General features: G+C 52.8%; 8 protein-coding genes across 8 annotated transcripts; 5 read left to right on the top strand and 3 right to left on the bottom strand.

Annotated features, from left to right (window-relative positions):
* Positions 1-12: 12 nt before the first annotated feature.
* On the top strand, positions 13-1281 carry CLAFUR5_02676 (uncharacterized protein; the record flags this gene model as incomplete). Its single annotated transcript, XM_047901824.1, has 3 exons — positions 13-629; positions 688-973; positions 1234-1281. 3 exons carry the CDS (start codon positions 13-15, stop codon positions 1279-1281), a joined length of 951 nt encoding a protein of 316 aa, XP_047758849.1.
* Positions 1282-1331: 50 nt separating this feature from the next.
* On the bottom strand, positions 1332-1772 carry CLAFUR5_02675 (uncharacterized protein; the record flags this gene model as incomplete). Its single annotated transcript, XM_047901823.1, has 1 exon — positions 1332-1772. The coding sequence occupies one exon, from the start codon at positions 1770-1772 to the stop codon at positions 1332-1334; it is 441 nt and encodes a 146-aa protein (XP_047758850.1).
* Positions 1773-2329: 557 nt separating this feature from the next.
* Positions 2330-3103, bottom strand: CLAFUR5_02674 (uncharacterized protein; the record flags this gene model as incomplete). Its single annotated transcript, XM_047901822.1, has 1 exon — positions 2330-3103. The coding sequence occupies one exon, from the start codon at positions 3101-3103 to the stop codon at positions 2330-2332; it is 774 nt and encodes a 257-aa protein (XP_047758035.1).
* Positions 3104-3780: 677 nt separating this feature from the next.
* On the bottom strand, positions 3781-4506 carry CLAFUR5_02673 (uncharacterized protein; the record flags this gene model as incomplete). Its single annotated transcript, XM_047901821.1, has 1 exon — positions 3781-4506. The coding sequence occupies one exon, from the start codon at positions 4504-4506 to the stop codon at positions 3781-3783; it is 726 nt and encodes a 241-aa protein (XP_047758851.1).
* A 717-nt stretch (positions 4507-5223) lies between these two features.
* Positions 5224-7931, top strand: CLAFUR5_02672 (DNA replication licensing factor mcm3; the record flags this gene model as incomplete). Its single annotated transcript, XM_047901820.1, has 2 exons — positions 5224-5296; positions 5344-7931. 2 exons carry the CDS (start codon positions 5224-5226, stop codon positions 7929-7931), a joined length of 2661 nt encoding a protein of 886 aa, XP_047758852.1.
* Positions 7932-8175: 244 nt separating this feature from the next.
* On the top strand, positions 8176-9209 carry CLAFUR5_02671 (uncharacterized protein; the record flags this gene model as incomplete). The annotated part of the gene is made up of 4 exons (XM_047901819.1): positions 8176-8396; positions 8463-8606; positions 8700-8796; positions 8937-9209. 4 exons carry the CDS (start codon positions 8176-8178, stop codon positions 9207-9209), a joined length of 735 nt encoding a protein of 244 aa, XP_047758853.1.
* A 350-nt stretch (positions 9210-9559) lies between these two features.
* Positions 9560-12657, top strand: CLAFUR5_02670 (Histidine protein kinase NIK1; the record flags this gene model as incomplete). The annotated part of the gene is made up of 7 exons (XM_047901818.1): positions 9560-10897; positions 11046-11095; positions 11156-11269; positions 11380-12075; positions 12125-12272; positions 12386-12466; positions 12514-12657. 7 exons carry the CDS (start codon positions 9560-9562, stop codon positions 12655-12657), a joined length of 2571 nt encoding a protein of 856 aa, XP_047758854.1.
* Positions 12658-13347: 690 nt separating this feature from the next.
* On the top strand, positions 13348-14329 carry CLAFUR5_02669 (MFS transporter prlL; the record flags this gene model as incomplete). Its single annotated transcript, XM_047901817.1, has 4 exons — positions 13348-13662; positions 13713-13780; positions 14029-14180; positions 14232-14329. 4 exons carry the CDS (start codon positions 13348-13350, stop codon positions 14327-14329), a joined length of 633 nt encoding a protein of 210 aa, XP_047758100.1.
* Positions 14330-14419: the final 90 nt, after the last annotated feature.

Raw genomic sequence — 14419 nt, 5'->3', positions numbered from 1 at the left:
TGGGCACACGCCATGTCCGTATCCTCCCTTCGCATCGATCTCGCGCCGAGCGCTGCTGGAGATCCATCAAGGCTCTGCAGTCAGTTAGACAAAGCAGACCTGGACACTTTGGCCATTGAGGACGTCACACGAGATGGTGATGCCGACTGGAACAATGGCAAGTCGGCTGCGACCACCGGCAGCGGTAACGTCGAAGATAGCTCCCGCCGCTGCGCCACAGAGACGACCACGGGCTATACCTACATCGACCCAAAGGAAATGGGTGGCAGTCATCGCCACAGACTCAACTTCTGTATGCGAGATCCGGACAATCCGCCAGCAGAGGGAAGTGAGGAGTGGCATGAGGCTGTTAGGGGCATGACGCACGAACTCGGTCAGTGCATAACATTGTATGGGTCGATATTGACTGACAATCTACCAGGTCACGCCATCGGCCTCCAACACGAACACCAACGTCCAGATCGTGACGAGCACCTTTGGATACGCTGGAAGAACTTCGAAGGCTACGCTGAAATGCTCGAAGCCGTCAAAGCCGATGAGCAAGGACTCTTCGACAACCCGTACGATTCGGATGACTCTGGCCATGAGGACTTTGTACCATACGATGCCAAGACTCGCGAGTACCAAGCGTGAGTGCCCTCCCTCTCCCTGCTCGTCCATCCTCAAGCTACTAACCCACAACCCCAGCCGCTCAGAAGAACACGCAGCAGCCGCCTACTTCCCCATCGCCCTCGACTACATCAAAGGCAACCACTTCACCTACGAGCCCAAGAAATCCGAATACAGCTCCTACACCTTCAGCTCCAAATTCGACTACGACAGTATCATGATCTACAGCAGCACGATGGCGACTCCTGAAGGCAGTACGAAGTACTCCATCACTAGGAAGACAGGCAATGGGAAGGAGCCGGTGTGGATGGGCGGTAGTGGTGATAAGGCGAAGGCTGCGCCGAGTGCGGGGGATATTGCCAGGGTTGCTATGCTTTATGATAATCATAGTCCGGAGTGTGAGAAGGCGAAGGATGGAGGGAATTGGGGACAGAGGCCGGGGTTGAGGGTGAGGGTTAGGGGGGGGGTGGAGGTTGAGGTTCCGCCACCGCCGGGGGTGGGGAAGAGGGATGAGCTTTGAGGGGGTTGATGAGGTGAGACGTGGGTGAGGAAGGGAAGGCATTTTGTGTAGGGGAGTATGGCTCTCACGAGGTCTTCACCTGTCTGTGCTATGAATTGCTCCAGCGATTCGACTATACCCTCAGCACTTATACGAACACAAAGTCTACCTGAGACGAGTTGCTCTTCTCTGAATCAAGCTTGGTGCTGGACATTTGACTTCCTCAGCTCTCACACATACTCGAATACCCACTATCACTCTCCCCAACTTCCCGCTCCTTCTCCTTCTCCTTTTTCTGCGCCTCCAACGCCGGCACAGCCTTCTCAAGATCATCCACCCACATCTTGACGAAAGTCCCACAGATCTTACAGCCCGTTCCCTTCAGACATGTCTCTCCACAAGGCTGATACTGGCACTTAGCACTCCTACCACCCTTGGTACGGCTCCTCTTGAACACCAACATACTCTTCTTCCTCACGCCATCCCTCCGCGTGAGGCGAAGCTTACATGATCTGTCGATGTATGATGAGGCTGTGTTGGTCTTGCGATTGATCTTGAGGATGATTGGGTAGCGAGGCGAGTTGGGAGGGCTGAAGATTCGTTCCCATTGCAGGGTTTCGTGTTGGGCTATGTAGCCGAGGGCTTGGAGGAGGGTGTAGGGCATTGTTGTTCAGCGATTCTGGACGTATGTAGTGTTGGTTGAATGGTCTCCGAGGTTGATCTCGTGATTCAGGGGCGATGATTGGAAATTCTTGACGAATGAACGGCGACCTGCACTGTAATGAATGTGGACAGTATGATAGGGAACGGAGCTGGGATTGTGATTGCTATATGATGAGGGATGGATGTGTCTTGCTTTGAGAGATTCGGTGGAGGTTGGGAAGTTGAGTGAGACAATGAAGATGTGCGCCCAAAGTCTTTGTTTTGTTGTCTGATCTAGCAGTCAGACAAAGAAGGTGACCGTTGTTGAGCCACAGGCAATCTGGCCAAGACACATGAAGATTGTATCTGACCTTATGCGACTCTGCTTCCCTTCACAGCATGGCCAACGCTCACACCCTGTGAGGCAAGCAAGTACTCTGCCCAGCCTACTGTACTTCGCTTATGGTGTGTCGTCCTGACCCATTCCTGGACGCACATATCAAGGCGCATCACAGTAGGCCTCCATCATTTCAAAGTGCTCTTCCAGTGCGGTTTGAGCCATGTCCACTCGTCTTTCAATCAAGCTCCTCCAACCCTGTGCTGATACTTGCCGTGAATACGCTTGTAGTTAGCCTTGGCACGCATGATCTTCATGCTTGCCTCTCTCTCCTTTGGTGTCTTGCCACGCTTGGTGGCGATGCGCAGACCATTCTGATAGTCTAGAGTGCGCACCTGACGCGGCGCAGAGGATCTCTCCTGCTCAAGTACGTAGCGGATTCGCCGATTGTTCTTTTCAGCAACGTGCCACAGCTTCTCGCATCTCGGACCATAGTTTGCCTCGAACTTGATGTCGAACAGCTCGACTGCAGGAATGCCCAAGATGATGTGGCGTATGCAGTTATCCTCTTCGACGAACGCGATGACATCGCGACCAACTCCACCAATGTGGAGAGTCAAACGCACGTAGCTCTGGTACGTGACATAGGCGTTGTTGCTGCTAGCGAAGGTCTTGGGAGGGCAGCTCTGGGTGGCGACACCAAGCTGATCGACGGCCGCTCGGCTGATGAAGATGGCCATCGCACCTGTGTCGATCAGACCGTGAGTGATCTCGATGAAGTTCTGACCACTCGACACGAAGACTGTGGTTTGGTAGCAGCGACCGACAAGTCCAGCTGGTAGACCGTCAGTCACGGCTTGATCGGTGACCTCGCCTGAAAGACGCGTGCGGCCGCCTGTTGGTGCTCTGTTTCTACGGACTGGCGGTGGGCGAAAAGCATTGACGTCAACCGCGACGGAGACTCCGATGTCGTTGTAGGTGTCATCCATGGGTTCCTGCTTCACAGTCTGCGCCATCTTGCCCCGGGTGGTATTGTGAATAGTCTTCGGCGAGCTGAAACACTGGTCAGTCATGTGCCCACGTGGAGTAAGTCAATAGGTGGCAGTACGATATAGGCTGGTGACTGTACATTTATCTGTCAAGTGCGGTGTCTGTTGTGTGTGAGGAAGTGGATACAAAGCGACTCACGAAGGCAGCCACCAGCAGCGTTTGCTTCGCGCTTCGAGGTGGGTGAAGTGAGGGTGCTAGCGCATCTTCAGCGAGCCAAAGTGAAGCGAGTGAGCTTGACATGGCGCATTTAACGATGCCTCTCGCTTGACGTTCTCTGTTCGTGCCACGGTGTACACTGCCGAATATTGATCGCTGGAGAGGAACATTGGGCTTGAAGGCTGATCGAAGATATCGGATAGTCCGATGTTCATGACAGGTCCCTCGAAGGACTTGATGCGCGGAGCTCCCTGTGCTGTCGATCAATAGTGAAGTCTTAGGCAACTTTCACTTCCATCCTTAGGCTTGTTGTATGGCTGATCCCTTGATTGCTCCTGAAGTCAAGAGAAATTCATTCACGGTGAGCACGGCAGATGGTAGCCTTGTGCACCTGCGCGACACTCCCTTATACCAAGGTATTGTCGAAGGTCGCCAAAAGACAGTCCGATCCGGGCTTGTTGAAACTTGCTGCCTCGAGATCCGGGGTTCACATCTCACCATACTTCTTCACCCCTTCAACCTCCCTCCCATCATCCCAGAACAAGATCGTCCCACCAGGGATATCACGTCCAGGATTCGCTTCCCCGCCTTCATCAGCACATCTACCCACGACAACATCAAAGCCGCAACTCTGGTAGAACTTCTCTTTTCCTGCAGCGCTAACAACACTACAACCGATACCGTCTTGCTTCGCCTGCTCGAAGCCCCACTTCACCAGATCTCTGCCAATGCCTTTGCCACCATAGTCGGGACCCACGCCAAGCAGAGACAAGTCCCAGACATCCGCTCGAGAGCCAGTCCAGTGGTGAGCACAGAAGGGACCCATGCCGTCCAGCACTCCAAGCCTCGAGGGGTCTGCTGCGCGGTTGGGATAGAGGAATGATTCGAGATACTCGTAGCAGCTTAGGAAGTTTGCCGAGACGCGCCTAGAAAGAGCTGTGGGGTCTTCTCGAGTGCGTCGCCAATGTGCTATGCCTGTGACGACTTCTTGGTCGCCTTGGTCCTTGATCGTCGAGACGAGAAGTCTGTGGTCTGGCCCGGAGATGTATGCGAGGCGTAGCTTGTGTAGGAACTTCAGGTACATGTCGTCCGGATACTGCTCTCTGTACGGGTGCATGTAGTGCCCGAACATTGCTTCATCTTGGAATGCTTTTGCTAGCACTTTTGCTGCTGGGACGAGGTCGCTGTAGACTGCTGGTCGGATGATGGTCATCTTGCTTCCGGATTGCAGTTTCAATGTGTTGGTGGGGTGTGAGCGTCTGAAGGTAAGTGGTTCAGTATTGTAGAAGGATAATTAGAATCGAAGATATGGCATCGAGGATGAAATACTTCACTTCTTGGTAGCGGTATCCCGGAAGTCGTTGCCGTCGCTAGCCGTAGCGTCGACAGAGTCTTGGCACAATTGCACGAGATACCACAGGCGCTGTGGTACGAGCGCTGCGCATTCCATGAGATGAGAGCATCGCATAGGCAATTTCCTCCGACATAGGATGCGAAGGGCTGACAAGTAGTGCCTCATCCCGAGACGTTGCTCCTCGTTAGGAGGCCTGGCTGTGGTAGGGTCGAAGCCTCCATATTGCTGGAAGCTCTTCCACGTGCAAACACCTTGCTATGCAGGCCATCGTAGTAGCCAACATGGATACGAAGAGGAAGAGGTTCGACATTTGAATGCTGATGTCGTTGTCAGTTATTCCAGGATGCATCGCGTTAAAATCAGTCTAACCACATTGAGGTCTAATTGAGCAGGGATCCACGCGACGCGACTGCGTTTCTTCGTTCGCGCCTGCTCGTTCTGTTTCCTCATCCCGCCTTCACCAACAACTGGACAACACCCTTCCCACAGCACTACATCGCCATCAAGCCGCATTACAGCGGAGGATTCGACTTTGCTACGTTCTAGCCGGAGTACTTTCTCTAATCAGCCGCCATCATGGACGGCATCCAGCTTCGTGATGAGGCAGTCAGGGATCGCATTCGCGCTGCTGAGGAGTTCCTCGACCCGCGTAAGAAAGACGAGAGCATATGATCTACAACTGCTAACGATACTCAGAGGACCCTCGCGCGCGTAGCTACCAGGCAGAGATCCTTCTTATGCTCAATCGCGGCCTACGACGACTCACAGTGAGCATTGACGAGATCCGATCACACAGCAAGGAAATCGCAGATGGCCTCCTCAATCAGCCTTTCGAATACTCGCAAGCATTCGACAGAGCGCTTTTCAATATTGTGCAGACTCTACGAAACCGTGCTACCCAGCCAGTAGATGAGGAGCAGATGTACTACTGCGCGTACATTGGCAGCTTTGGAGAATATGCTTGCAACCCACGAACGCTGAGCTCGCACTACCTGAACCACATGGTGAGCTTGGAGGGCATTGTCACAAAATGTTCTCTTGTGCGACCGAAGGTTGTCAAGAGTGTGCATTGGAACGAGAAGAAGAGCACATTTCACTTTAGAGAATACCGCGATCAGACCATGACTGCGAACGGTGCTGCCAGCACAAGCGTGTACCCAACAGAAGACGGCGAAGGCAACCCACTGGTTACCGAATACGGGTACTGCACGTACAGAGACCACCAGACTGTGTCGATACAAGAGATGCCCGAGAGAGCGCCTGCTGGACAGCTGCCAAGAGGTGTCGATGTAATCATGGACGATGATATGGTTGACCGTGTCAAGCCGGGAGACAGGATTCAGCTGGTTGGAATCTACAGATCGCTGGGAAACAGAAATGCAGGAGTGGGCAGCTCAACGTTTAAGACGCTCATCTTGGCCAACAACGTAATCCTGCTATCAAGCAAGTCAGGAGGTGGAATTGCGCAGGCCGCCATCACGGACACAGACATTCGAAACATAAACAAGATCTCAAAGCGGCGCAGAGTATTCGATCTGCTCTCACAATCACTGGCACCAAGTATCTACGGACACGACTACATCAAGAAGGCGATCCTGCTTATGCTTCTTGGTGGTATGGAGAAGAACTTGGACAACGGAACGCATCTTCGTGGAGACATCAACATCCTGATGGTTGGTGATCCTTCTACAGCAAAGTCGCAACTCCTGCGATTCGTGCTCAACACAGCTCCGCTGGCTATTGCAACGACTGGTCGTGGTTCTTCTGGTGTCGGTCTAACTGCAGCTGTCACTTCTGACAAGGAGACTGGTGAGCGAAGACTGGAGGCCGGTGCCATGGTCCTTGGTGATCGTGGGGTTGTTTGTATCGATGAGTTCGACAAGATGTCTGATGTCGATCGAGTCGCCATCCACGAAGTCATGGAACAGCAGACAGTCACAATCGCCAAAGCGGGTATACACACCTCCTTGAACGCACGTTGCTCGGTCATTGCAGCAGCAAACCCCATCTACGGCCAATATGACACGCACAAGGACCCACACAAGAACATTGCCTTACCAGATTCGCTACTCTCGCGTTTCGATTTGCTCTTCGTGGTTACAGACGATATCGAGGATGTGCGGGATCGCCAAGTGTCCGAGCACGTTCTGCGAATGCACAGATACCGCCAGCCGGGCACAGAAGAGGGCGTTCCGGTCCGCGAGCAGCAAAGTCAGACTCTGGGCGTTGGTGTCGAAGAGGAAGGTGATGCCAACAAGCCAAGTGAGGTGTACGAAAAGTTCAACACTATGCTGCACGCTGGTGTGACAGTCACAGTCGGACGTGGATCACAGCGTCGTGTGGAGGTGCTCAGCATTCCGTTCATCAAGAAATACATCCAGTACGCCAAGCAGCGCATCAAGCCTATCTTGACGAAAGGCGCAGCAGACCACATTGTCGCTGCCTACAGTGCTCTGCGAAACGACGAGATGGAAGGCAACCAGCGCAAAACGAGTCCAATGACTGCACGTACACTTGAGACTTTGATCCGTCTTGCGTCGGCACACGCCAAGTCGAGGCTGTCGCAGAGAGTAGAGGAGAAGGATGCCGAAGTTGCTGAGGGTATTCTTCGCTTTGCACTGTTCAAGGAAGTTGTTGAAGACGAGAAGCGGAGACGAAAGAGGGCCAGGAGAAGCCCAGATCCAGAAGCCATGGACACTAGCGACGATGATAGCAGTGACGATGACAATGGCGGTGATGGGGCTTACAGAAGTAACACCGGACGCCGAACAACCAGAACGCCTGCCAGGAGTATGAGGGGCGCGAATCGAAGTGGTAATGCTAATGGTGGCGCCGAAGAGGAAGAGGAGGACCTCTACAACTCCACTCCAGTCCGACGAGGCACGCAACGTACCACACAGACTCACGGTGAAAACGGCTCCTCGCAAGCAAATGGCAGTCAAGTCAGCATGGCATCGTCGAAACCTGCGTCACAACTCCTTGGAGATGACTCGCAACAGCAGGAATCGCAGGAGCAGGAGCAAGAGGAGGAGCAAGAAGAACCAGCGTCTGCGCCCATCACCGCGCCAAGGTTGCAGGCTTTCCAGACTGCCTTGGGTCAACTTATTGATGGCCCACTCTTCGCGAATGACGCTGCTGATGTCGAGCCTCTCGTTGCAGCAGTAAATGCCAGACTTCGACGAGGTGAGACACGTTTCGAGGATGATGAAGCGCTCAAGGCTCTTGAGGAGCTCACGGAGCGGAATAAGGTCATGTTGAGTGGCGGTATTGTGTACAAGATCTGATCGCGTGGCATGAGCGTATTATGATGTAAAGAGGTGTTGAAGGCGTTGGGGGTAATCGTTGGATGGCAAGGGACAATGTCGGATCGTATGAGCACGCTGAATGTTTGAAACTCAAATGAAGATACCAGACTTGGTCACTGCTCATCCATTGCAACGCGTAGATGCGCAGTAGGACGCTCCATCGGCAGCTTACAGTGCTCAGGAGCACTGAAGATCAGCACAGCCAAACCCTCTTACAGCACCAATGATGCAAGGTCGAAGCTTCTCTCAACTACATCCTCAACACTGCTATCTCGAACAACACAGCCGTTCGAAAGATAAGATAATCCTAGCATCCGAAAACTCACATCCCGTCCAACCAAACTCCCACACGTCCTCTAACCAGCCCATCTCCAACATGGGCTCCCGCATCCCGCCCCGCCCTCGCGAAGATCTGAGCCCTGAGGAACAAAACACTTACGATGAGTAGGCATCTCCGCCGATCCTGAGTTCTACGTGTATGTTTGGGCCCTTATTAACGATGGCGAGTAGGTTCACGCAAACAGCCGAACAGGGCTTCGGTAAGAATAAGGAGAAGTTCACGTATAAGGATGAACGGGGTGCTTTTGTGGGGCCTTATGCGCTGTTTACGGCAGCACCGAAGGTGGGGAGGTTGGCGATGGAGTTGGTTTATAGGTATGTTTGCTCTTGCTGTTGATTGATGGAGGGAATGGGGTGGAGTTGGTAGAGAGGCTTGGGTATGTGTGCTGATGAGGTTCGGATTTGTAGCATTGGAGAGTTACCACTACCGGCTGATGTCAAGGAGACGGCGATATTGACTTGTGGAGGCCACTTCCAGGCGGGGTATGAGTTGTATGCTCATGAGGTACGTACTGCTGCGACGGTCCTTCGATGGACCTCTTGATATCCTGTTGAGCTCCATATGCTATGCTTCCGGATATGAAGCGGTTCAAGTCGTATAAGGGGACGTTGCAAGCATGCGGCTGATGTGCTTTCGTGCTGCAGGCAGTTGCGACCAAGTCTGGAGTCCTGAGCCAGCAGCAAGTGGATGCCATCAAGAAGGATCTGAAGCCAGGGCAACTGAACGAGAACTGTAGTCTGGCGTACGATGTGGCGAAGCGTCTGTGTAGCAGACCTGGACCTCTACCGCAGGAGATGTGGGACAGTAGTGTCAAGGCTTTTGGAAGGGAGGGTACGATTGCGTTGGTGCACTATATCGGCTTTTATGCGTATTTGTGTATTGCGCTCAATGCTGTTGATGTGCCGGTACCTGAGTGAAAGTTGCCGAATGGCATAGATGGAAGGAAGATGATAGAAATCTCGAACGCGGTCTCACGTGACGTAGAAAACGCCACCACATTCCTGACGCGGGCACCACGTCATTTCCTTTCAGGACGATCGCGATCGTGGAACACTTTTACCGAGAGCATGGATGAGAACGTGGCAAGCGCCGCGCGCGTGAAGACAATTCTAGATGCAGATACTCCCTTGCCTGTGTACAACGAACAACACATCGACCCGTTCACCAGTTTTAGCGGTACACAGAACACTCAGCAGCAACTCTCCACGATACAGACTTTTGATCTCCGCAGATCAGCCTTTTCAGACGGTGATCCCGGCATGAAGGCATGAAAGGCACCTCTCCCGCAACGACGCTGGCCTCCGTATCAACTCCAGACAATTCACTACTAGGTGTCGATCATGGCGCCTGGGACTCATCCAAGCTCGGACCTGTTGACAAGTGGCCCACGACGCTGAAGGCCTTCGCGCAAACAATCTTAGCGATCAGCTATCCTGCAGCCCTGCTATGGAGCAAGGACCACGTGCTCTTGCACAATGAAGCTTGGCGTGAAGCAGGAAGTCTCACTGATCAGGGTCAACCGCAGCGAGAGAGTCTGTCTACTGAACTACTCGACGTCTTAGAAGAGGTCACAAAAGATGGCCTCCCTAAGGGGTTCCCAAGTGCGAAGCTGCTGAGCCAGGATGCAGCGAAGGCCGACGAATATGGATCTACTGCATTCCTGACACCACTGTCCGCGGACGAGACAGAGTCGTGTATCATGGTGCAAATACTTCCGGGATCCAAGCCGCAGCAGAATTCCGCGAGCTCACGGGACGGCAATGCAACAAAAGACCATGCCCTGACCACGGACAGCAAAGGTATCGACGAGATACCATTGAATGAGCATCCCTACTTCAAAAAGTTTGCGGAGATGTTGCCGTCAGGACTTGCCATACTGGACCATGAAGCCCAAGCAGTCTTTGTCAACCAGCACTTCTACGAGCTTACTACGACCACTAGTGGCGACGAGAAGTTCACGTCGTGGCCTCAGTCTATACACGATGACGATTACGATCGTGTCATGAGTGCATATCGCGAGGCATTCAAAAACCAGACACAGCTTCGCACAGAGTTTCGTGCTCGCGGAGAGCCGCATCCTTGGCGTCTCCTGCTCCTAACGCCTCTGGGTGACGATAATCTGAGGCAGGTCAGTGGAAACAAGTTTGGCGGTTTCATCTGCAGCATCGTCGACATCAGTTCTGAAAAACAGGCCGAGATCAATGAGCGGAAGGCAGCCAAGCAAGCTCGCGAGCGGAAAGAGCAGCAGGAGAGATTTATCGACATGATCTCTCACGAGATTCGCAACCCACTGTCCGCAGTCCTGCACTCCGCCGAGGATATTAGCGAGGCCATCACCAAAGGTGGAAACGAGATCGATGTCGACATGATCCGTGAAGCCGTGGAGACCATCCATCTGTGTGTATCACATCAAAAGAACATTGTGGACGACGTACTATCGTTCTCGAAACTCGACGCCTCACTGCTCTCGCTCGTACCACGACCGTCTCAGCCAAGCAGACAGCTTGCCAACACCCTGAAGATGTTCCAACATGAGTTCAGAAAAGAAAAGCTACAATTCAGCTTCAACGTGGATGACACCTACGATAAGGTCAATGTTTCCTGGGTACGTACCAGGCATCAAACAGCAGCTCAGGCTATGGAAGGGAGCCCAAGATATGCGCTACACGACGCGATTCACTCCTTCGCCCCCGCCATAGTCTAAGGCACTGCCACATTCTTCTCGAGTATCGCTGACACTGTTCTGCTTACAGGTCTTGGCAGATGTCGCCAGAGTCTCGCAGGTGCTGATCAACCTCATCACGTACGTATCGGCACCACTTCAATGTTTACATCCATGATTTCTAGTCTAATGAACCTACAGGAATGCGATCAAGTTCACCCACAACGTGGACAGAGACAAGCAGATTCAGTGCTCGGTTGGTGCGAGCCTGGAACGACCGCACAGTTATCCACCGGACGTGGTGTTTTATCGCAGGTGCGTGCTGTCGAACAAGAAGTGTTGACTGGCAGTTGCACGTCATGTTCCGTACTTGTGACTGCGGCCCTGCCAGCTACATATGATAGAAGCTGACGATCTGTCTGTAGCGACAATATTGCACACCGCATGGATGCAACCAACTCGAAGGACTGGGGCGATGGTGAAGCCTTATATGTCATGGTCGCTGTCCGTGATACTGGAATTGGGATCTCGTCAGAAGGTCAGAAGCGCTTGTTTGAGAGGTTTCAACAAGCTACCCCGAAAACTGAAGAAGTATATGGCGGCTCAGGTTTGGGTCTCAACATCAGCAGGAAAATCTGCCATCTTCATGGTGGAGAGATAGGCGTCAGCTCTCGCGAGGGTCAAGGATCCACATTTGGGTTCTTCTTCAAGGTCAAGCGCACAGATCAACATCCGGATGCGAAAGAAGAAGATGAAGCCGAGAAGCAAGAAGAACATGAAATGCGAGGGAAGATCCGTGCGCTTGGCAAACAGAACCCCAACCACTTGGACACCGCGGAGCCCTTTGAGTACAGCAAGCCCGAGAGGAAAAGTCAAGATCAGAGGGAAGAATCCGATCAGTCAGCTGGAAAGATGAAACACAACTACGACGATGCGCCCCCGGGCGAAGGCGACATTAACGTGCATGATGAGAGTACGGGACAATCGCGTCCTCAGGCACCGAGACATATCTCTGAAGATGTCAATACGCCCGACTCTGAGGCAACAAACACCAAGCGGCCCATCTCGAGTCTGAATCGCGAGCCTAGTAGGCGTGCACATGTGCTGCTGGTAGAGGACAAGTGAGTATCGCTGAGACCATGCACTTGCGGATACTGACACGTGTTACAGCATCGTGAATCAGAAGATTATCTTTCGCAAGTTGGAAACCAAGGGCTTCAACATCACCACTGCCAATAATGGACAGGAAGCTGTCGAGGCTGTGAAAGCTGCGCCGAAACTCAACACGGGCGATAAGAAGGCTTTCGACATCATTCTGGTAAGCTTATTCTCGCGAGTCGAGCGGTCTGTATAGACATCAGCCGTCATGATGGCGCCTTGGCCTTTGCCACTTTGTCCCGCACACTCAGACTAATCAATGTCGATTCTCAGATGGATCAAGAGATGCCAATCATGGACGGCAACGCGGCCACAAAGGCGATCCGACAGCTTGAGCAGGAAGGGCAAACCGATGTAAGTCACACCAGCGCAACAGCAGAGTGCATTACTGACTAGCGTAGCGTGTACCAATTCTCGGGGTCACAGCCAACGCACGAGGCGCTCAGCAAGATGAGATGTTAAAGAATGGTATGGACGATGTAATCTCGAAGCCGTACAAGATTGACGAGCTGGTAAGTTTGCTGACAAAACTGACTGTGCCATGATCGGGATCCTTACGTATGCATCGGCAGGTTGAGAAAATGAACAAAGTTGCCTTGGAGTCCAATGGGAGGAGAATCTCAAAGTAATTCATATCGCCATGTGTAGTGGTGGTGAATGTTTGTTGGAGCTGATGATGGATGCGCGAAGAGGTAGGCGTTCGAGTAGAGGCTTTGATCAGCGATGATACCCATAACTCAGAAGCAAGAATTGATACGACAGATTTTGGTTACAGTGGCGGCGGATTAACGCTTCATCGAGTCTCACTACAAGATCTTCAGCTTGGGGGAGGTGCGATTACAGACAGTTGTGATGAGTCTCTCGGCCTCGGAAGGTGTGCTACCAAGCGACGATGGTGTGATTGCGGGTCTCGGCAGGCTCTTGAGCGTGGCATCTGCATGCCGTCTCTGGACCGATCCTACAAGCAGCCAGTTCAGCATGGCTTGCATGTCGCCAGACTTGCACGGACGATGACAGGCACCCATACCTGCAGCGGCGAGTTCAACATCTCTTACGCCATTTCGAGACGGTCCACAATGGACACCACACTCACGAGTCTTCGCTATTCACCTTACTGCAGAAACTCACCTTTTCTCTCCTCGCGATGGAAACGCCCACACAATACGGCATGGCTACCACCAAGGACGCTGTTGCACCGGCCGTAGCAGCGATTCAAGAAGACTCCAAAAGATGGTATGAAGAGAGACACCCTGCACTATGCTCAACGCGGCGCCGAAGGCGCGTTCGAAGACGACGGCAGCGACATTCAAGGCTTCGATGCCGAACGCATGCGCGATAGTACCCTGCTCTCAGCCCAAGAGGAGAAGAAGCTGTTGCGAAGAATCGATTGGCGTATCATGCCGCTCTGCTCAGTCATGTTCCTACTCAAGAATCTGGACTCCGATAACACCTCGAACGCCAGGATTATGAACAAAGGCACAGCACAAAACATCATGACGGAGCTGGCTATGACGGCTGATGAGTATACACTGCTGACTGCTCTGTACTATGTACGTCACCTCGCCTTGCCGACGGACAGATATTGACGCCAATTTGGCAGATTCCTTACATTATCTTCGAAGCGCCCTCCAACTTACTCCTGAAGAGCATGAAACCCTCAGTATGGCAGTCCCGAATCCTGTTCATGTGGGGAGCCGTGCTTTGCTGCCATGTGGCCTGCACGAGCAGGAATGGGATCTATGCAGCGCGCTTCTTCCTTGGCTTGGCCGAGGCTGGGATGTTTCCTGGGGTCATTTTGCAGATGACTTATTGGTATCGTCCAGATGAGATGTCTGTGCGACTGTTGTACTTATGTAGGTGGCATAGTGCCTTACACAGCTGTGGTATCGTCACTGACTGTGCACCGACATACTTAGCAATCTCTCGGGAGTCTTTGGGGGCATATTTGCGTATGCTTTCGATACTGCTTCTGGTGAGGCTGGGTCGTCGGGGTGGCAGCTACTGTTCCTGTTCGAGGGTTTGGTGACGGTCGTGTTTGCGGCTGTGGTATACTTTTGCTTGCCTGACTGTGAGTTCCCCGAGATAGACTCGATTCGTGCTACGCTGACTGTACACACAGTTCCTGATACTGCAGGATGGCTCTCTGGAAAAGAGCGAGCATTTGTGAAAGATCGTTTGCCGCAGACCGCTCCAAGAGCTGATGAGCTTAAATTGTAGAGGCGCTCAAAGACAGACGCCTGTGGCTTTTCACTATGATATGGGCGACATAGACTGAGGTACCCACGGCACGCGCTTCTACCAAAGCAC

Source organism: Fulvia fulva, chromosome 2 (genome assembly GCF_020509005.1).
Source record: "Fulvia fulva chromosome 2, complete sequence".
NCBI lineage: Eukaryota > Fungi > Ascomycota > Dothideomycetes > Mycosphaerellales > Mycosphaerellaceae > Fulvia > Fulvia fulva.
This window is presented reverse-complemented; position numbering and strand designations above follow the sequence as displayed.